Consider the following 23,103-nt stretch of genomic DNA (forward strand, 5'->3'; position numbering starts at 1 on the left):
GGTAACAGGTCACCAAAAAGGGTATGTTTATTTCTTAAACAGGTAATTACGCATAATGATTGGCAGATGGAGCTGAAAGATACAGTAAGCCACATATCTAAGTGGTATCATCAAATATGATAAAATGAAACTACTACCAGGTTTACTAGAGTGTTGAGCGCCAGGTAAGTAAGAGCTTACATGTATCACTTATTGAACCATGAATGCACGAAGGTAAGATCTAATTGAAAACTCCAAAACTTTTTTGTCACAATCACCAAAATTGTATGTCTACTAAAAAATAGACAGCGGACATGAACTTCCCTCAACCTAAAATTCCCTCTTCAACATGATAATTACTGCAAAAACATATATATAAAACAACTTCATATTTCCAAAAAATACAAATGCAGCATCGCAATGACTAGCTCTTAAACCTAATACTGCGGCTGATTGCAGCATTAATACCCGAGGCTTCCCCACCATAAATAGCAGTTGGCTTCCTGATATCTCGCACTTGTCCCTTTCTACGCACCACTGCTTTTTGGTGCTTCAACTGTGAGAGAGAGAGATACATCAGCTATGTAATTAGGAGTTTAATTTGTTTATTTAAAGAAAAAGATCAGCAGTTCATCGCCAGATACCTTGTACTTCTTTCTTGGATTTTTGGTTAGCTTCTTCCGAGCACAAGTTAACCCTCTGTTCTTCTCCATCTGATAATTGCAAGCACAAATACTTAAACAGTTAAACATGATATAACCCCATAAACACAGGTAAAATGAGAAATTCTGACCTGATAAGAAATTTGGCGCTTCCCATCTACAACAGTTTCTGGCAAAGGTGTGAGCTTTGTGGATCTGAAGAAAGGAACAGAAAGCAAACAATAAGCAACCTAAATGCCTCCTCACACATTGACTGCACAATGAAGAGTAAGCTAATAAAAGGATTCTTCTGCATGGAGATGGATTTGAACATGTATGGCAGAAATATAATAAGACAGAATCTGTTCACTGCTTGAAAACAGCACAACCATGAATTACTGGAAACTTTAAACATCCTACCAATGCAGAAAAAATAACATGCGGGCATTGGTCAAAAGAGATGTACATTGAAGGCGTTCCTTTTCTTTGTTACTTTTCATTCTTTGGTTAAACAATAAATTCACAATCCAGCAGCATTCATTCACACCTACTGGGCTCTCCTTTTTCTTGTCCTAAATATTGACACTACTGTGATTGAAGTTCCCATAAGTAGAGAAACTAGGAAATCTTTTCTTTTGAAATCCTGTATTAAGGAAGTGTTTTATAAAAATCCTTATCTTGTATATTAATATTTACAGGCTTGGGCAGTTTGTAAAAGAGCTACAACTATAAAAGTGGAAGATTCAAGGAAGACAAAACAAATAGCTGTTGGCGCCAGTCTTCAGAATATTATGGAAGTGTACACTAATTTGGTCAACACAGAGATAAGAAAGATATCTTAGCCACTTGCAGAAGTATGTGATTTCCAGTTGATGAAGTGGCTCAATCCAATCTAATGTCAAAATTGTACTAACTGGAACAACTGCAAATTTGACAGCAAGGCGGGCTCATCACATCAGGTATCAAAAGAGGCGTTACAGCCTAAAGATTTAAAACAGAGCTCTGGATGATGTACAAGTAAATACTTGAAAGCAGATTACCAAATTCTCCATAATTATATTCACGCATTCCTTATAGATCAAATGACTAGGTCAAGGAGGATGCTCATATAGGTGGAGCCATCCCATCAAAGACGTTTCCCCAAATTTTGCCACTTGAGTTGAGCTTAAATGGTAGTGTTTCTGTTCAAACATAAAGCTCACAAGACTTTTCCCCAAATTTTGCAAGTTTAGGTTAGCTATTGTTTCTGTTCAATAATAAAGTTTAGATGCCAGATTTTTGAGCCTGTAACTCATCAGGACATAGATATCAAGTTCAGTGTCACAAGAATTATGAACAATTTTAAGATCTCAGCTTTTACTGCGCTTACGAAATGAAATTAAACCAGAAACAAACCTAGTATGCATCTCTGCCTTTGCTGCAAGCTTTGCAGCATGTTTTAGTTCTGCCTGCTTGTAAAATTCCAAATCTAATTCGGTCTCACCATCCAAATCAACTTCTGGAACTCCCTCATTCACAAGAGTTCCAGATTCATCATCCACATCATCAACAGTTCCTATTCCAGTCCCAGCCAAAACTCTAAGTTCATGCTTTTGTCGCCTCTCTCCTATGTCATCTCTTTTTGGTAAATCATCATAAATCATCATCACCAGAAACAACCTGTTAAAGGAAAGACATTACATGAAATATTTAAAAGCCTAATAAACGCAACACAGCTTATTGACAGCTAAAATGGCTAAACAGCAGATCCTACAAAACCAGGAAAGAATAATAATTACAAGTCAATAATATTTGCCTAGACATTCAAAAAAGTCCAAATTCTTTAACCAAGAAATAACAAAACACAAAGAACTTTGAGAAACGACAATTCATGTGTAGTCTACCACATGTGAGCTTTATAAAAAAAAAAAAAAAATGGTGGGAATAGACTTCAGGGGCCATTCTGACAAAAAGATATAGAACCCAAGGAAAAGAACATTGCAAAGCCCTCTATATAGGACTTCGAAGGGGTTAAAAAAATTTTCACATGAGATTTATTTTAGATAGGCAAACTGCATTAAGAACTGCTTAGCAATCATCACCTCATGGAAGATGCATCAAGCACCAAAAAACTTTCAGGTTCCATGTGCCTGATACATCCACCAGAGAACTAAGAGTGGCATAATTAGCATGATATAGCATTGAACACATATAATTGATGCTATTTCCAGATCAGTTATTTACAATTACACCAAGGCCACCAGTGAACTGAAAAGCTTAGACCCATGTAGTTCAGAAACCTTCATTGTTTCTACGATTAAAACTTGTCTTCCAAGTTGCCTTTGTGCAACACTAACGGTGGCTCCATTTTGAGCTAGGGCTTTACAGTGTAGACGCACTGAACAAACCTGTTTCCTAGCACATTCCAGATTGCAGCAGGAGACTTTCTGTTGTATGTTATACATATCTCATTTTTTATTGTTTCCCATTTTCTCACCATTTTTTGTTCTCAGGGAGAAAAAAGGAGAAAAGTCTAGCATGCAATGACACAGGTAAGCATAAAATGCTTTCTAGCAGTTGCATCTATGAAGTCTGGTCGAGTCTTATGCATCTCAACTCTCCTAGAAGGCTCAATCCAAAATAAAATCAAGAGACTTGGGAAATAAATCAAATTTGAGAATGATGTATAAGTCAACTAAGCCACACGAATCCCATTTCTCCAACCACAAAAGAATCTCAATGAATCACAGGACAAAATGTCCTGTCAAGTGCTGGACTACTAAATAACTGACATGGAATCCTAGATCTCCAATAACTGATGGTACTGGAAGTATGAAATGCAAATCCCAAAGTCATGCATAACAGAAAAAAGAGTACACTGTGAATGCCATAGTTAGCAAGCAATTTGACCAGGACACCAAATCAATGTCCATTACCTTCAGCTTATTTGCCTGAGAAGCCACAAGCTTGCAGGGTTTAAGTGGATGCAAAAGACTTCCATTCCTGAGATCTGTTCGATGATGGACCTTTTCTAACACAATAGCATCATCATCAAAGTCCTCTAATGTCTCAAGTTGTCTGTTTCAAGTTTGAACATCTTTTGTCAGTATCATCATTTTTCTTTGGCTGCTCCCTATAGAAAAGCAGGTAAGTGGAATTGATGAATTTTTAAGGATGAGTGATACCCATTAACAGGTCGGGGGCACTTTTTATCTCTATCATGCTTGTTTGCTATAGAACTAAAGATGCCTTTCTGCTTCAATTTCTCCTCAAGGGCAGCTCTTACTTTTAACATCTCCATGCTCTGCTTACCAACTTGATCATCCTGTAAATTTCACATCCAAACAGATAATAGAGAAGAAATGGTTATAGCTTCAGAAAAATTATGCCTGCGAGTCATGAAAGCAATAGCAGCAGCACAAACACAACAACTCAAAGCAAATTAGCCTATAACCTCCATGTGTAGGACTAACCTGCTGCCTGGATTTTGATTTCATCACCTTGTACTCCTTGAAAGAATCCTCTTCTACTAAAGGAGCTCCTTCATGAGCCTAAAATAAAATCAATATACTTATGTCTGGTAACGAACAAATGCTGAATGGACTGAAAAGTATTAAATAAGAGATAATCAAGAGGAAATTGGGGCACTTCAACACATTAGTTACCCCTGGTTTCTCTACTATCTCAACAGGGACCGCAGTGGGCTTGTGAACCTCCGAACAAGATACAAAGTTTGCCGCAACATTCTCTTGAACCAGCTTCTCCACTCTCAGAGCAGGTTCATTCTTGTCCAGAATATCCTGAAGCTCAGGAGGAAGATTGTCACCAAGTTCCTTCATCTACAATTAGAGAAGCAGGGTTACTACTTTCAGGGATTCCAATACTAATAGCATAGTAATTGTGAAGGTTTAGGAACTGCAGAAATTGCTTAAGTGGTGGAAACAACTATAGAAAACATTACTTTGGGGTATAACTGTAAGAGACTAAAGCCATACCCAGTAAGAAAAACTGAACAAACTCAAGACAACTAAAAGAAGACATCCAAGCAATAGCACCCAGAGGAATCAATAGTCTAAAGTGTAACCTTTTAGCATATAAACTATGATCAACTTGTGCACTGACACCTCTAAGCTCTCCTCTTGATGCACAATAAGATGATATAAAGCTACTTTACTAATGTAAAACAGCGTAATGCTGCCCATGATGTACCACATCAACTAAGATAAATTACAACTAAATGTCATGAGAAATAACCAGAGAAAGATTCCTATGAAGCAACAAACACTTGTATGGATTATCAAGTAGTAACTACTTACCTCTCCCTACCTACGTCAGTCCTAAATCCTCTTTATTTATAACGCACAAAAGATTAAGTCCTCCAATCACAAGTCATAAACATATAGCTTGAAGAATTCCCATGCAAAAAATGATTCCCATGATATTTAGATACATATATATACATACACAAAACTAAAGACATGCAAGTTCAGGTAGAAATAGAATTAAAATCACAATTACAGGTTGTGAGCTATCCCTTTATTAAGCATTACCATACTATACATGCAACTTCTTTTTATTAGGATCCAATTGTCTCACTCACCGATGAGTATACAGTTTCTGGATAAATCAAAGAGTTTTAGACACAGATTAATAACAAATACTGTTTAACATGCGCATGCATCAAATAACAAACTACAATAAGGCACTCATACAATCAAAGAGACAGCAGGGACAGATTCCATTAGCAGCAAGGTCAAAAAAGCTCAATTTCTGCAGGTCACCAGATCACATCTAGAATTTTTTTTTTTTTTTTTTTTTTTTTTTTTTTTTTTTTTTTTTGGAAAAGAAACATGGATCCGATTGGGAAAGCCTTTTTTTGCAACTAAACTATGAACAGAAGGCTAATGTAATGGAAACACATTATAAGTAACAACAAATCCAAGAACATAACCAAAAGAAAAAACTGAAACTCAAGATGAATCCTAAATGCTCAGTTGCTGAAGGTATTTGAAAACAGGTTGAACTTCACATATTAGATGTCTAGCTATAAAGGGAAATGAAATGCCAAACGATAAAGCAATCTAATGAGCATATTCAAATAGAACAGAGATTGATTCTAGTATTTTATTCCACCTATTTAACATTTGATGCAGGATAACCACACAAACTATGAACATGAGAAAGTAAACTGTCATTTACACCTACTGAAGATAATCCTACTTCTATTTGGGAAAGAAAATCATTACAAAAAGAAATGCAAAAAACAAAGGCTTGCAGTTATTGCATCAGACTTTATTACTCTTAGGTGAAATATAAATCTTCAACCAATCAAAACATGCATACACCAAACACCACAGTGATCTTAGATACGAAATATTCATGTGATAGGTTAAATTACAGAAATCTTAGATTCACTTAGATACTAATAATGAGGAAACAACCTTGTCCAATAAATTCTTGATCTCCACAAGCCTAGAAATTACAGGATGATCACGAACAGGCTGCCCTTCTGACTTGAGAAGAAGATAGAACGCAATTGCCTGGCAATAGGAGAGTAAAAGTTGCTGCTTGATCTCCATATAATGCATCCCTCCTTTGATTGCATTCTTTACATCTCTGATCTTCACCAAAGCACAAAAGGTTCATCAGTATGTTAATTGCATTCTAACACTGTGCTGATTACTATGTCCTTTAACAAGTGTGGAAACGTATTCACAAGAGACAGGAAAAAATTACTAGAGCATATTACAATCAGAGCAGAAAGAAGCTAGCAAAATTTCATTGTCACGCTTTATTTTATTGAAATTCAACACATCTTTGTCAATGCTTTCTAGTCACACAATTGTCTATCTTGTATTGCATAGACTTGATACAGATTGGCTATGACAGGCAAAGCTACACAAACCACAGATGGGTCAAGCAATCCATTTACACTTTAGAATTCCAAATTGGATTGACCGACCAAAAAATTCAAGGTCAAGTACATGTCGAAAATATTTAAGTTCATAAAATTACAAACAAACATGCAACAGAACAAAACCCGGTACTTCCACCTTCCTAGACAACCTCGGATACATTTTATTTGTCACAAAATGGTTCAATCAAATTTTAAAGAGACTTAGTATCTCTAGTCATGATTTGTCTGCATCACACATTATTTAGAACAACGGAGAGGTAGGCAATTTTTTTTCAAGATTTGGTCAATCATGGAGATCTATGTACTGATACACAATACGCTTAAAAGACTGGGCCAAAGGTGAGTATACCTGGCTCAAGAGTGGATTCACCTTGTTTTCAAGCTGCCCAAGAACATCATCAAGTTCTGACAGTAAACCAACTAACTCTGGTGCAGAACTGTGCAAAAACAATTAATTGAGGTGAGAAACGCAAAATCAATTTTTGCAAACCTGAAAACTGCAGCCACACAGCATCAATAAATAAAACCAAGTCTTCCAAAAACAGTTATCGGGGTATAGGTATTTGAAATGCATATCCCACTTTAACCTAATACACGTTCATTATTAGTTTTGGTAAACAACCTCCAGGAAAATATGTTGAGATCTGCCTGGAAATGATGCAGTAAATTCAATAAAAACTTTCATGCACATAGAAAGCTCAAGAAATCATTCAATGAAACATCGTTGCAATGATTTCTAAAAGAAAAAAAAGTTGCTAACAATAATTAACTTTTTATCCAAAATGTAATCCATAAGGACTCATGAACAAATTTTTGAGAATAAAATTGTAAACTCAAAATGGAACTAACATTTCAATCATTATACTAGGCGACAATCATATTAGTAATGGACTTTGTAACATTACCAGACTCAGAGAACATGAACTGTAGAAAGAGTTGGGATATGACAATTTAATTGTAACTGTATTTCAAGAAACCTTCAGATAAAATGCTTGGAACAGAGAAGTAACTATACATCTAGAGTTGAATTCTATCACCTATCACCCAAAAAAGTAAAAATAAGAAAAAGAAAGAATTGAATTCTATCTATCGGCAAAAAGCAAACAATGGTTAGCTAAAAGCTTATCAGGGCTAAGAGAAGGGAATCAAATGTCCCCTCATACTATAAAATGCTTCACAATCCTGGCCTTGGCAGCAATCACGAACTGTGTTAATGCTTGCGAAATATCCCAATACAGTTATATATTTAGATCAGAATTCTTCCGTGAGAACCCAAAATTTTCTAATTTTCTAGACTTTATTTTATTTAATTGCACGCCTTTTCTATCTTTTCTTTATTAGGAAAATTTTTTAGATAATTTTTATGAGTAAATATAGTTTTAAAATCATTTTTCTAGTATAAGTTAGTTTTTGAGAAATTAGGAGTGTATACGGGATGTGGGACCCGCAAGTGCGGTAGAATTCGGCCAATTAGATTAGGTTTTGTATAATGGGATTAATTTCCTAGGTGTTAAGAGGTAATTAGAGGTTACTTAGATGGATTAGTATTAGAGAGACAAAAGGATAGTTATAAACAAAAAAAGTGACAAGTGTCACTTTGTGATTTAATCTTGGATTTTGACCACTGTTCATTAACTTTACTAAATATGTAATTGACCCAAAATTCATCCCATTTCTTTCCTTCTTAACCAACTTCCTTAGGGAGCAAAAAAAAGGAAAACCTCCAACTTTCTTCTTCTCAATCTTGCTCAATCTCACAACTTAACTGTTACAACTTGAAATTACTCCATAAAAACCCCTAGCTAAGTAGTATTGAGGTAGTTAGTGGAGTTGTTTTGGAAGAAAAAGACCTAAGCTACTACCTTTTGGGAGGCATCAAGGTATGGGGTGTAAAGATTCATTGTTTGTTTCCAATAATGGTGAATTCATGACTTGTGGTGGCTAGTTATGTGATTTGGTGGAAGATTTCATGACTTTTGGTAGAGATTGATGAATTTTTATTTTTATTCATGATTTTTCTGATTTTATATGATTGGAGTTATTTAGCCATGGATGATGGCTTAGTATGGTCTAGAATGAAGCTTTGGTGTGTTAATTATAGCTATTTGCGAAAAATCTCCAATTTGTACGAAAAATTTCAGATTTAGGGTTTTGAATTGGAGCTTTTCTAGGGTTATTGTGGAATGCTTGAATTGGCTTTGTTTAAAGGGTATTGCAACCCTAATAAGGTGTATTGAATGACGTAGGACTTATACTTGTAGTTGTGGTTGGAAATGAATGGTGAATTGTAGGTTGAAAATCTGAAATTTTAAGGGGAAATGCTGTCCAAATGTTAGGTTATATGCTTTCTTGTGTTTGGGTTGCTTAGAGTGTTAATTAATGACGTTGGGGTTGTCTAAACCCTTAGCCCACGTATTTCTTATATTCCTTTTAAGTTCTATCGGCTTTGCATTAGTGAAGTGTGGTTTGGATTTATGACTCGTAATCGAGTTTCATTGTGTTTTATTGAATGTTTTAGGGCGTGCCGGTGACCCAAGGCGGTCGTTGGACAGAAATTTGTGAAACCTTCCTTTGCTTGATTGGTGAGTGTACTACTCACATGAGTATTACTTCATGGCTTCATTATACGTGAAATCTATGATTTGAATGCTTGTGTGTACTGTTGAAATTGGTTGAGTCAAGGGTGTACTTTATCACTTTTACATTCAATGGCTTATGTGACTGTTACTGTATCAACTGAATGTCTTTGAATACTTGAATTGGTGTCGTTTGGACGTGTATCCAACGACTCTTACTGTTTACCCTGAGCTCAACCCCATTGGCGGTCGATTGACTCGAGTCAGCAAGGGCATGGTCGAGGAGATTGATAAGCCGTGGGGATTGTTTCTATGGAATCATTGGGTATGAGACTCTTGATTCCGGTATACTCGAGTATGACCATAGTGAACTGATTGGAGTTCGGGCCCGGTAGGGGTATGTGAGATGGATGGAAATTGAAGAAAGTGGGGTCTACGGTATTAGTTCTTCTTTAAGCATTGACGGAGAGTCAACGGGGTAAGATCAAGTATGGCCAATGTGGAAAAGGGCTCTTGAGAGCCGTCCGTATCCTTTTATTGTTATTAAAATGTGATGTTAGTTCGACTTACTTGTTGAACCTATTTGGTTTGAGCAACTTTGTGCCTATGTGAACTTTACTGATCTGCATGAGGGTACCTCATTGGGCGAAAACTCACTACGTTGCCTTTGTTTTCCTTACAGGGATATGAATACCTTTTGGAAACTGTGATTTTGAATCCGAGTTGAACTAGTTTAATATTCTTTTGTATAGCTCCTCGATGGCGGAAACCTTAAATGTATTTTGACTCAACATTGCCACTTGGGGTTGTAAATTTGCAACTATATGTGTATAAACGTGCGTGGTAATGTTCATGTGTTTATTTTGGGTTGTAAAGGTTCAACTTTAAGGTTTATATGATTTGTTGATAATTGATTGGGTTTCGGACAGGTTCGGATTTCAAACGGCAAAAGAAAAATTTTTGGCTGAAAAGGTCAGAGGCAAATCCGGCCGAGAATCCGGCCAGAACTTGGGCGGATTACCTTGGAAAATTTGGAATCCGGGCAGTTGGCTACGGCCTCCAATCCGGCCAAGAATCCGGCAGGAAATCTGGCCAGATTCCGGCCGGATTGTGACGTGGCCGTCACTGTTCATGTGCGGCTCCAATTTTTTGTTTTCCGTTTCGTGATTTTTGCTTCGTTGGAGCGCGTTAATACCTTCAGGAACGTTTTAGACTGTACATAACCGCGCTAGTAGTCCTGGCGAGAGTTAGGCAGGCAGTCCGCTAACCCCTTTGGTACGCCTTAGGGGAAAGTGGGGCTGTCACAGGTGGTATCAGAGCCTAGATTAGAAATGACTTTGGCAAGTTTGACTTTTGCTCCTTAGGACCTGTGTGAGGGAAATATTACGGTACCGCTAAGTGTGATTATGCTTACGTTGTTTAAGTTATGAACCCTTTTGCTATTCTTATACGCCATTGCTGGAGCAAGCGGAGAGGGCAGGGGTGAGCCGCCTCAGAGACGTCCTCATGTGATTGACTATCAAGAAAGGCCGGGAGGCCTGATCCGGATTTGGTATACCGCTAGTCGGACTCGTCGTTGTAACCATTGCCAGAACCACTCTTACGTCGATCACGTGGTCGTGGCAGTGTTAGGCGAATGGAGGAGACTTAGGCGTGCCACCGCTAGGGATCACATGGAGATACTTAGGTTGAGGGGCATCACGAGGATACAAGCCAACCGGATAGGGGAGCTCCGTGAGGACATAACTATGGAGCAAGAACGCATTAACGCTTTTAGAGAGCAGTTGCAGGGAGTTAACCATCACCTTACCAATGTCGTCCGGGAAGTGAGAGACCGTTCCGGCGGCATTATTAACGAGTGCGAGGCGTTGATCCAAGGTATGATTGGCGCCAATGCTCAAGCAGAGACTCCTAGTGATGGAACCTCTGGAGAGGGGAGCACCCCTAGTTCTAGTCACGGGGGAGAGTCTGTGGCCTCCGTAGGGAGTTAGACTAGAACTCTTGTGAACCATTTTGCTTCCATGGGAACTGTAGATCGGGGAAAGAACCCTTAACTAGTCGTTTTTGTACGTGTGGACTAGCGATGTTTATATACCTTTTGATGACACCGTTTTCTCATGGATTTTCTTTGTATTGTACTTGACTGACTGTTAATATGTGACTTGTTTGACACTGTTGTGTTATATGTGTATACGTTTTGGTTGTGCATATCTTTTGGCTCCTTATTTACGTTTACTGTTATCTTTAATGTTATACTTACGTTTTACTCTAGATCGACTAAACTTCATGAAAGGCACTCGTAGTGGACGTGGTCGTGGTCACGGAGTTAGGCAACCCACGACTGAAGGGGGTAATCGGGGAACCATATCCGAACCAAATCCTGAACCCAGGGTTGATCCCAATGTCCAAATAGCTGCTGCCATGCAGCAAATAACTGACTTGCTAGCCCAAGTGGTGCAACAACAGGGTCAAAACCCTAACCCCAACCCCGGTAACAATGTGGAGAGCGAGGACAGGACCCTCGAGAGGTTTTAGAAGTTTGCCCCACCGAAATTTATTGGGGGACCCGATCAGGATGTAACCGAGAGATGGCTAGAAAAGATGGTAGACATCTTTGCCGCCTTACACTACACGGAGGAAAGGCAGGTAACGTTTGTTGTCTTCCAACTAGGAGGGGCGGCCTATTCCTGGTGGAACGTAATACGATAAAAGTGGGATTGAGAGCAAACGCCCAGGACATGGGTGAGCTTCATGAGAGAGTTCAATACCAAATTATTCCCTCCTTTATTTCAAGAACGAAAGGAAGACGAATTTATCCAGTTTCGTCAAGGGACCCAGACGGTAGCCGAGACGGTGGCCGAGTACGAGAGCCAATTCATTCGACTGTCCAAATTTGCGCCCGAACTCACCATGACCGAGCAACGAAGAATAAGGCGCTTTGTCCAGGGTCTGAACGTGGAGATCCAGAAGGATCTAGCGGTAGCCCAAATTAACGCCTTCAGCGATGCTGTGGAGAAAGCGCAATGAGTAGAGAATGCTAGGCTCCAAGTGAGGAACTTCCAAGTTAAAAAGATAGGATTTCCTGGTAACAGTTCTGGACAGGAGGATAAGAATACCCCTTCCAAGTTTGGACGGGGAGCCGGAGGTGGAAGCCAGCCGGGAGTATCGAGAGAGGCTCAGTCCAGAGGTGGCCAAGCTGGGCGAGACCAGAGAGGAAATTTCCAGGGGGGCTCAGTTTCAGCATCTCGCGCTCCCTGTCGGCATTGTGGGAAGTCAAACCACACAGAAAACAATTGCTGGAGGAAAAAAAAAATGTTTACGCTGCGAGAGTGCAGACCACTAAATTGCCACTTGTCCGGTCCTAAATCAAGATGGAAGGGGGAGCCAACAACCACCGAAAACCAATTCTGGACCAATTAAGGGAGAATGGACTAAACCCAAGGAGCCGGCTCGAGTGTATTCACTAGAGCCATAACAGGTCCCGGACTCTTCCGGAGTCGTAGAAGGTACGATCCCTGTATTCCACCGATTTGCAAAAGTCTTAGTAGATCCTGGTGCTACCCATTCATTTGTTAACCCCAATTTTATGTGCGGAATAGATATAAAACCTAGTAGTTTACCCTGTACCCTGGAAGTTAGTACTCCTACGAGAAATCATCGATTGAGTATTAGTATGGTTTATAAGGATTGCGAAGTCTGGGTAGGAGAGAGAAAGTTATTAGGGGATTTGATAAGTCTGTCCATTAAGGGGTATGATGTAATCTTGGGCATGGACTGGTTAGCCAGGTATAATGCTCAACTGGATTGTAAGAGAAAGGTAGTAGAATTCCACATTCCTGGGGAGGCAAACTTGAGGTTAGATATAAGGGGTAGGTTGGCCTCAACGGCATTAATCTCGGGCATTCAGGCTAGAAAATTGCTAAGTAGAGGGGCGCAAGGGTTCTTAGCCTTTCTAATCAATTCCACCACTGATAAACTGAAGGTAGAGGACGTGCACGTGGTGAAGGAATATCCAGACGTATTTTCGGATGTGTTAGTAACCCTACCTCCGGAGAGAGAGATAGAATTCACAATCGAGTTGTTACCAGGGACGTCACCTATCTCTAAGACCCCGTATCGGATGGCACCTGCTGAGCTCAAGAAATTGAAATTACAGTTACAAGACCTTTTGGAGAGGGGGTTCATTCGAGAGAGTGGGTCTCCTTGGGGAGCCCATGTATTGTTTATGAAGAAAAAGAATAGGAGTTTGCGGATGTGTATAGATTATCGGAGGCTGAACAATGTAACGGTTAAAAATAAGTATCCACTGCCCCATATTGATGAGTTGTTCGACCAGTTGCAAGGAGCAGTGGCCTTTTCAAAATTAGATCTTCGACAGGGATATTACCAATTGTTGATTAGAAAGGAGGACATCCCAAAAATTGCTTTCAATTCAAGATATGGGCATTATGAGTTCGCCGTCATGCCCTTTGGACTGACCAATGCCCCTGCCGCCTTCATGGATTTAATGCATAGAGTTTTTAAACCCTACTTGGATCGCTTTGTCGTTGTCTTTATTGATGACATTCTGGTCTACTCAAAGACTCGGGAGGAGCATGAGCAGCACTTAAGAATCATTTTACAAACCCTAAAAGAACATCAATTGTACGCCAAGTTTAGTAAGTGCGAGTTTTGGTTGGAGAAAATTTCTTTCTTAAGGCACGTAATTTTCCAAGAGGATATCTCGGTTGACCTGGCAAAAGTAGAGGCCGTGACTGATTGGAAGAGTTCAGAAAATCCCACGGAGGTTCGTAGTGTTCTAGGGTTGGCTGGGTATTACAGGCGTTTCATCAAAGACTTTTCCAAACTGGCCGGTCCTTTAACCGACCTGACGAAGAAACATGGTCGTTTTATATGGGATGCCAAGTGTGAAACGAATTTTCGGGAGTTAAAGAAAAGATTAACGATGGCACCGATTCTAGTTTTGCCAAATGGAATAGACGATTTTACTGTTTATACCGACGCTTCACGGGAAGGTCTGGGGTGTGTACTGATGCAAAACAGGAGTGTGATATCTTTTGCCTCTAGAAAATTGAAACCCCATGAGCAGAACTACCCAACCCATGATCTGGAGTTAGCCGCAGTTGTTTTCGCTCTGAAAAAGTGGAGACACTATCTATACGGGGTAACCTTTGAAGTTTATTCAGACCATAAGAGCCTTAGATACCTCTTCTCGCAAAAGGAGTTGAATATGAGACAACGACGGTGGATGAAGTTCCTGGAGGACTACGACTGCACTATCAACTATCATCCAGGGAAAGCCAACGTGGTGGCGAATGCCTTAAGCCGAAAGGCTCCGGTAGCGGGATTAATGATTAAGGAGTGGGATCTGTTAAAATCGATTTGTGAGTGGAAACCCTGTCTGGGAAGTGAAAAGGTGATTTTTAGTAATATTAAGGTAATGCCCATTTTACTGGAGCGAATTAAAGAAACTCAGAAGGAAGATTCTATGATACGGAAGTGGGGAGAGAAATTGAAAAAAAGGGGAATTGGCCGACTTCAACTTTAGTTTTGAAGGCGTTTTGAAATACCGAAATTGAGTGGTGGTGCCCAGAGATGAAATATTAAAGAAGGAGATTTTAGAGGAAACTCATCGGTCCAAGTATACGATCCATCCGGGTAGTAGCAAGATGTATCAGGACCTAAAAGGAGTTTACTGGTGGGACAACATGAAGAAGGAAATAACTCAATACGTGTAAAAATGTCTCATTTGCCAACAAGTTAAGGCGGAGTATCAAAAATCATCGGGTTTGTTACAACCTCTTGAAAATACCTGAATGGAAGTGGAAAAACATCACAATGGATTTCGTTTCAGATTTGCCGCGAACGCAACGAGGACATGATGCCGTTTGGGTAATCGTCGATCAGTTAACCAAATCGGCTCATTTCTTGCCGGTAAACATGAAGTATTCCATGGACAAACTGACTCAAGTGTATATGGACGAGATCGTAAGACTACATGGAGTTCCTGTGAGTATCGTTTCGGATAGAGATCCCCGCTTTGTGTCTAGGTTTTGGCAGAAATTTCAAGAGACTTTGGGGATTAAACTCAACCTTAGTACCACGTACCACCCTCAGACGGATGGGCAATCTGAGCGAACCATTCAGACTCTCGAGGATATGTTAAGGACCTATATTTTGGATTTTGGGGATAATTGGGGTCAACACATGATTTTGGTAGAGTTTGCCAACAATAATAGTTACCACTCGTCGATCCAAATGGTACCTTACAAAGCGCTTTACGGGAGAAAATGCAGGTCACCAGTCTATTGGGAGGAAGTCGGAGAAAGGAAAGTTCTAGATCCAGTAGCTATTCCATGGATGAAGGAAACACGCGAAAAAGTCAAATTAATATGATAAAAACTTTAAACAGCTCAAAGTCGACAAAAGAGCTACGCGGACAATCGAAGAAAGGATCTGGAGTTCGAAGTTGGGGACCGTGTTTTCCTTAAGGTCATACCGTTACGAAGCATCACGGCGGGTAGAGGAAAGAAACTTCAACCGAGGTTCGTCGGACCTTTCAAAATTCTCTAGAGAATTGGAAAAGTAGCATATCGACTTGAACTACCATCAAGTCTGTCCAGGATTCACGATGTCTTCCACGTCTCGATATTTAAGAAGTATTAACCCGATCCGTCTCACATCTTACAACAGGGGTAAATTGAGATAGACGAATCACTCACCTACGAAGAGAAACCTGTGCAGTTGCTTGACCGAAAGGTTAAGGAGCTGAGAAACAAACGAATTCCTTTGATGAAGATCTTGTGGAGAAATCATGGGATAGAAGAGGCTACCTGAGAGGTGGAAGAAGAAATACCCTGAACTGTTTGTGAATTTGTGACAGCCCCACCTCCCCCTAAGGCGAACCAAAGGGTTCGGCGGACCGCCTGCCCAACTCTCGCAGAGACTCAGTCACTCACTACAACCCTCAAACAAAATACAATATAAATATTAAATATTACATCAAATTTCTCAAGAATTACATATCATAAGCGAAGCGGAAACTAATTCTAGGCGTGGAACGTACATATACATCCATTTCAAATCCAAATATTTGTACAAGTCCAACTAGTACATAGAATAAATCCAAATCTAAACTATACAAAATATACACCTTCCAGTCACACAAAGATCCAAATACAAGTTCTTCCTTTGCCTCAATCCCTGTGGGGAGAAGAAAATAATTGGGAGTGAGTTAAAAGCTCAGTGAGTAACCAGTAAAATCAGAAATCAAATAAGCTTCACAATAGTGCATTTAGATGATGACATGAATCAGTAATCAAATGTACATTTAATACTCATGTGAACCAGTGAAATCATCGTACTTAGAATTCCAATGCTCCAACGGATCCAAAAAAGTCAAACAGTACAAGGGAGCCAATTGCTCCAACTAAACAGTAGTGGAGACGTTGGTTCTAATCACGAGATTTTCCAAGAACTCATCGGAGTCAAGTTATGTCATGGCATACACACATACACAAATGATATGCAAATTGAGCGACCAATGCAAGAATTAGTTATGCAATCGGGTAAGCGATGCAAGAAGTAGTTCAAAAGTAACTTTGGAAATAGTTGAGGGGTTACTCACCAACCACGGCTCAGGAACCATCCATCATATATCATTGCCTTGCTCAAGTCCAAACCCTTCAACTCAAACTCAAAGCAAGCAAATGCTTTCAAAGATCGGACAGCATATCCCCTTAATTTCCTTACTTTTCCATCCTACAAGCAACACTAATTCATCTCAAATCAACCATATACACATAATAGACTATCAAATACACCTTTCGACACAATAACCACAACTGAAGCTACACTTATCAGATTGAAACGAATCTTATGGTGTTTCGAAGCCAAGGCATGTACCTACATTTCTCATGAATACCTCCAAAACCAAATTATGCATTTTCAGGGTCGAAAATGGAAATTTTCACGAAAACAGAAATCTTGGCGCGAAACAGGGTTCATGGGCAGTCAGGAATATTTCTGTCATTTCACATGCTACAGTACTCGGATAGAGCTGAAATTTTGTAGGCAACTAGTTAACACCATTTTCTACAACTTTCATGTTTTAATCTAAGCCTGATTCGGCCTCTAACATGCTCAAATAAATCCGGTCAGAACAGGGCACATTTAAACCCTAAACCTGGAATTTTCGCACAAAACTGAAATTTTTCGCAAACAATCGTAACTAACATATACAAGCTTCAGTTTACACTATTACAAGCCATCATACCATGATTAAACCATGATCATCATATAAAATCAGAAAAATCTCCATTAAATCAGAAATTTAACAAACACTACTTAAACCCATGAAGTCTTCCACAAATTAACATGTTAAGCCATTAGAAATCACTAATCTATCTTTATTAAGAACAAAAGGAAAATTTCTTAGCAACTTACCTTGACAACTCAAGAAAGATAGTAGCTTAGGTTTCTTTCTCCCAAAACAACTCCACCAACTACTTCAATACTACTAAGAGAAAGGTTTTTATGGAGCAAATCAAGGTTTTAACGGTTGGATTGTGAGATTGAGCAAGATTGAATGAAGAAAGTTGGAGGTTTTTTTCTTCTTTTCTCTCCCTAGAAGCTCGGCCAAAAGGGGCTAAGAATGAAGAAATATCTTGGTCAAAATTAGATTTAAGAAGGTAAAAATATCTTGGTCAAAAGTCCACCTCGAATAGAAACGCGACATGTGGCACCTTATATGTTTAACCTTATCCTCTTGTCTCTCCATACTAATTAATCTAGCTAACCTCTAATTTTCTCTTAACACCTTATAAAATAATATCACTTAATACAAAACTCCAACAAGTTGTCAAAAATATATCGCATTTACCATACTAGCGGGTCCCACGTCCATAATACACTTCAAACTTAACGTGGACTAACTTGTATCAAGGAAATGATTGGAAACTATATTCCCTTATAAAAATGTATAGGAATTAATGTATTGGAGAAAGGCATAAAATTATAGACAAGGAAACAAAATAATGTCTCGAAAATATATAAAAATTTTTGGGTTCTCACACTCATTCTTTCGGGGCGTCACAGAATTAAGATGAGAAATTTCGAGGACGAAATTCTTTTAAGGGGGAGAGAGTGTGAGAACCCAAAATTTTCTAATTTTCTAAGCTTTATTTTATTTAATTGCACGCCTTTTCTACCTTTTCTTTATTAGAAAAATTTTTTAGATAATTTTTATGAGTAAATATAGTTTTAAAATCATTTTTCTAATATAAGTTAGTTTTGGAGAAATTAGGAGTGTATACCGGATGTGGGACCCGCAAGTGCGGTAGAATTCGGTCAATTAGGTTAGGTTTTGTATACTGGAATTAGTTTCCTAGGTGTTAAGAGGTAATTAGAGGTTACCTAAATGGATTAGTATTAGAGAGACAAAAGGATAGCTATAAACCAAAAAGGTGACAAGTGTCACTTTGTGATTTAATTTTGGACTTTGACCACTATTCATTAACTTTCCTAAATATGTAATTGACCCAAAATTCATCCCATTTCTTTCCTTCTTGGCCGACTTCCTTAGGGAGCAAAAGAAAGGAAAACCTCCAACTTTCTTCTTCTCAATCTTGCTCAATCTCACAACTTAACTGTTACAATTTGAAATTACTCCATAAAAACCTCTAGCTAAGTAGTATTGAGGTAGTTAGTGGACTTGTTTTGGAAGAAAAAGACATAAGCTACTACCTTTTGGGAGGCATCAAGGTATGGGGTGTAAAGATTCATTGTTCGTTTCCAATAATGGTGAATTCATGACTTGTGGTGGCTAGTTATGTGATTTGGTGGAAGATTTCATGACTTTTGGTAGAAATTGATGAATTTTTATTTTTATTCATGATTTTTGGCCATGGCTGATGGCTTAGTATGGTCTAAAATGAAGCTTTAGTGTGTTAATTTTTAGCTATTTGCGAAAAATTTCCGCTTTGTACTGAAAATTTCATATTTAGGATTTTGAATTGGGGCTTTTCTAGGGTTATTGTGGAATGCTTGAATTGGCTTTGTTTAAAGGGTATTACAACCCTAATAAAGTGTATTGAATGACGTAGGACTTATACTTGTAGTTGTGGTTGTTATGGTTGGAAATGAATGGTGAATTGTAGGTTGGAAATCTGAAATTTTAAGGGGAAATGCTGTCCAAATGTTAGGTTCATATGCTTTCTTGTGTTTGGGTTGCTTAGAGTGTTAATTAATGACGTTGGGGTTGTCTAAACCCTTAGCCCATGTATTTCTTATATTCCTTTTAAATTCTATCGGCCTTGCATTAGTGAAGTGTGGTTTGGATTTATGACTCGTAATCGAGTCTCATTGTGTTTTATTGAATGTTTTAGGGCGTGCCGGTGACCCAAGGCGCTCGTTGGACAGAAATTTGTGAAACCTTCCTTTGCTTGATTGGTGAGTGTACTACTCACATGAGTGTTACTTCATGGCTTCATTATACGTGAAATCTATGATTTGAATGCTTGTGTGTATTGTTGAAATTGGTTGAGTCAAGGGTATACTTTATTACTCTTACACTCAATAGCTCATGTGACTGTTACTGTATCAACTAAATGTCTTTGAATACTTGAATTGGTGTCGTTTGGAAGTGTATCCAACGACTCTTACTGTTTACCCTGAGCTCAACCCCATTGGCAGTCGATTGACTCGAGCCAGCAAGGGCATGGTCGAGGAGATTGATAAGCCGTGGGGACTGTTTCTATGGAATCATTGGGTATGAGATTCTTGATTCCGATATACTCGAGTATGACTACAGTGAACTGATTGGAATTCGGGCCCGGTAGGGATATGTGAGGTGGATGGAAATTGGAAAGAGTGGAGTCTACGGTATTGGTTCTTCTTTAAGCGTTGACGGAGAGTCAACAGGGTAAGATCAAGTATGGCCAGTGTGGAAAAGGGCTCTTGAGAGCCGTCTGTATCCTTTTATTGTTATTAAAATGTGATGTTAGTTCGGCTTACTTGTTGAACCTATTTGGTTTGAGCAACTTGTGCCTATGTGAACTTTACCGATCTGCATGAGGGTACCTCATTCGACAAAAGCTCACTACGTTGCCTTTGTTTTCCTTACAGGGATATGAATACCTTTTGGAAACTGTAATTTTGAAGCCGAGTTGAGTTAGTTTAATATTCTTTTGTATAGCTCATTGATGGCGGAAACCTTAAATGTATTTTTACTCAACATTGCCACTTGGGGTTGTAAATTTGCAACTATATGGGTATAAACGTGCGTGGTAATGTTCATATGTTTATTTTGGATTGTAAAGGTTCAACTTCAAGGTTTATATGATTTGTTGATAATTGATTGGGTTTCGGACAGGTTCGGATTTCAAACGGCAAACGAAAATTTTTGGCGAGAAAGGTCAGAGGGGAATCCGGCGGAGAATCCAGCCAGAACTTGGCCGGATTGCCTTGAAAAATTTGGAATCCGGGCAGTTGGCTACTGCCTCCAATCCGGCCAAGAATCCGGCCAGATTCCGGCCGAATTGTGACGTGGCCGGCACTGTTCACATGCGGCTCCAATTTTCCATTTTTCGTTGCGTGATTTTTGCTTCGTTGGAGCGCGCTAATACCTTCCGGAACGTTTTAGACTGTACATAACCGCGCTAGTAGTCCTGGCGAGAGTTGGGCAGGCAGTCCGCTAACCCCTTTGGTACGCTTTAGAGGAAGGTGGGGCTGTCACATCTTCACATTCCCAGACTAGAAAGCAATCGAGAATACATTAATACTGTTCAATAATCCTTGTCAAATTAGCAATTGAAGCTTCTTCTATTATTCAATCTCAGCACTGTTCAATATAGCGGACAATTAAACTGAGTCTTAACTATAACAGAGAGCCGCTCACCTATTTAGCACATCCATTTGCTCTTCCCTGGTCAATGCATTTATGTCTTTCTTCACTTCCTCATAAACAGTTGCATTATCTTCTTTACCTTCTTTGCTTGCATAAGGTTCACATGCAGGTTTTCCATGGACCAAAATTTCCTGAAATAGCCAACTAAAGATGAATTGATCTGCAAAATTCTCCTGCAATAATCAGAATACAAAGCATAAATTCCTCAAATTTAAAAGAGGGAAACGCACCTCGAATGTGCGTTCCTTGTCACCCTCATTGTCGGTGACATCCTCAAGACCAAAATCTTCTTCCGTCAAAGATTTTGCCTTTTCCTTCTGCAATCTCAAAACCTCTTCCTCCTCTTCAGCAGGTAGCTCCTCATCACTTGATTGTATCTGAAATTTTAGTGTCCCTTCAATGCTCAACATGGCAAGCATGTAACAAACAGATATTCATATGCTTGCACAATATCATATTTAATCTATTAGCTATCATTTACATGGGCATTCCCCTTTTGGCCCTACGAACTTCACCTCATAGTCAGTGTTGTCAGCATCGTAAAAAGTACTCTTTGCTCTGCCCCAAACAGCCCTTTCCTTTTCTTCTTCCTTTTCAGCATCATCATCCATTTCCTCCTCAACCCCACCAGTCTTAGCTCGTAAATATTTCTGTTGCCTCAGAACTACAATCATTAATTGAACATTTCAAGTGAGATGAAATGACATTTTTGGCAGGAGTAACACTTCACTAATGAAAAAGGAAACAAGATTTGAACTTGAAAGAAATTTTGAACTTGAAAGAAATGCTAGAAGCAAAAAAAAAGAAGGAAACAAGCGCTTCAAGTCCAATCATCATGTCCTGCACCATATAAAGTAGTGTATATAATATTGTGCACCCAATCGTGCAAATCTAAAAAGTAGTAGGTTCAGAATGAAAGTGTAGGCTCTTGAGTAACAATGCTTGATAGATGTCGTAGTCATAAAGCTCTAAACTATCAATGTCTTCTGCCATGTTTTTCAAATGTTCGCAAGTAACCAATAGCATGTAGTACTTCTATACTATTGAAAGTTTGGACTAAAAAGGAAGATGCTTTGTTCATCCTTAGATATATTTCTAAAATATCATAACATACTTGTTTAGAACTATCAAGATTTAAGATTTTGAAGTTAGAAAGGCGTGAAAAAAAAACACCTCGAATGACACAATCCCTTCATCACCCCAAAATATGAGTAACAAGTACAATTCGAAAGCAGTTTCATCAAGTGCAAGTCAATAAACCATGTCCAAGCAATCAGCACATAATTTGTCAAAGCATCACAACACTATCCAATATGTTAACCAACCAAAAGAGAAAATAAGATAACTCGTTACGTTTTACAGCAAAGCCCGTAAGTTGAGAGTCGTCTTCAATGTCATCGTCGTCGTCCTCCTCATTATCATCCATGTCATATTTTTCATCCTACAAACAACAATAAAAAGAAATAAGCCTATGAAAACTTATCCAGCTACAATACTACTACACTTCCAAAGGAAATAAAAAAACAGGATGTACCTCAAAGTCAAGAACTGGATGCTCAAAATCAGCATCAGACTCCCCTACATCTTCATCTAAATCTAATGGAACTATATCTCTCTGTTTGTGAACTTCAATCAACCAAAAAAAACAGAACCTTATTCAATCAGCAAATTCCAAAAATAAATAACATTGCAACATTCATTTTCTTTTCTCAGTGAACAATTTGAGAAGCAAATACAACCAAAACTGATAAATTGAAACAGAAATTGAAAGGCAAAGAAAGCTTACAAGCGTCAATTTGATCATTCATCATATCATCATTGTCCTCATCGTGATACATTGTCTTTTTCTTCGAGTCATTGTTCTCTTTCTTCTTGTACTTGCCTGCTCTTCTTCCCATATTGCTTCTAGCTAACCTCTTAAGCTATCGGTAACTATCAAGTTCAACATCAAGCAACAAGACTGCTCATTCACCATGTTTGTGAGCAAAAAAAAAAAAAAGGCTTAAACAATCATAAAAACTCAATTAAAAAAATACAGGATTCCCTTTGCACTATACAGGCTAAGTATTCCATTTCTTTCAATACCTCCTATTGATTTCAACTTTA

At 38.8% G+C, this 23,103-nt stretch overlaps 1 protein-coding gene across 1 annotated transcript; it reads right to left on the reverse strand.

Annotated features, from left to right (window-relative positions):
- Positions 1-204: 204 nt before the first annotated feature.
- LOC113710484 (protein THALLO) lies at positions 205-22,895 on the reverse strand. The gene is given in 19 exon segments (XM_072065645.1): positions 205-535; positions 624-692; positions 773-836; positions 2,016-2,254; positions 2,256-2,279; positions 2,550-2,562; positions 2,702-2,769; positions 3,536-3,677; positions 3,785-3,924; positions 4,073-4,150; positions 4,265-4,438; positions 6,041-6,220; positions 6,866-6,953; positions 20,989-21,128; positions 21,228-21,374; positions 21,513-21,661; positions 22,351-22,438; positions 22,532-22,623; positions 22,784-22,895. Coding segments are annotated over 19 exon segments (2,139 nt in total). The 3' UTR covers positions 205-403.
- Positions 22,896-23,103: the final 208 nt, after the last annotated feature.

This window comes from Coffea arabica, chromosome 9e, assembly GCF_036785885.1.
Source record: "Coffea arabica cultivar ET-39 chromosome 9e, Coffea Arabica ET-39 HiFi, whole genome shotgun sequence".
NCBI classification, from domain to species: Eukaryota; Viridiplantae; Streptophyta; class Magnoliopsida; order Gentianales; family Rubiaceae; genus Coffea; species Coffea arabica.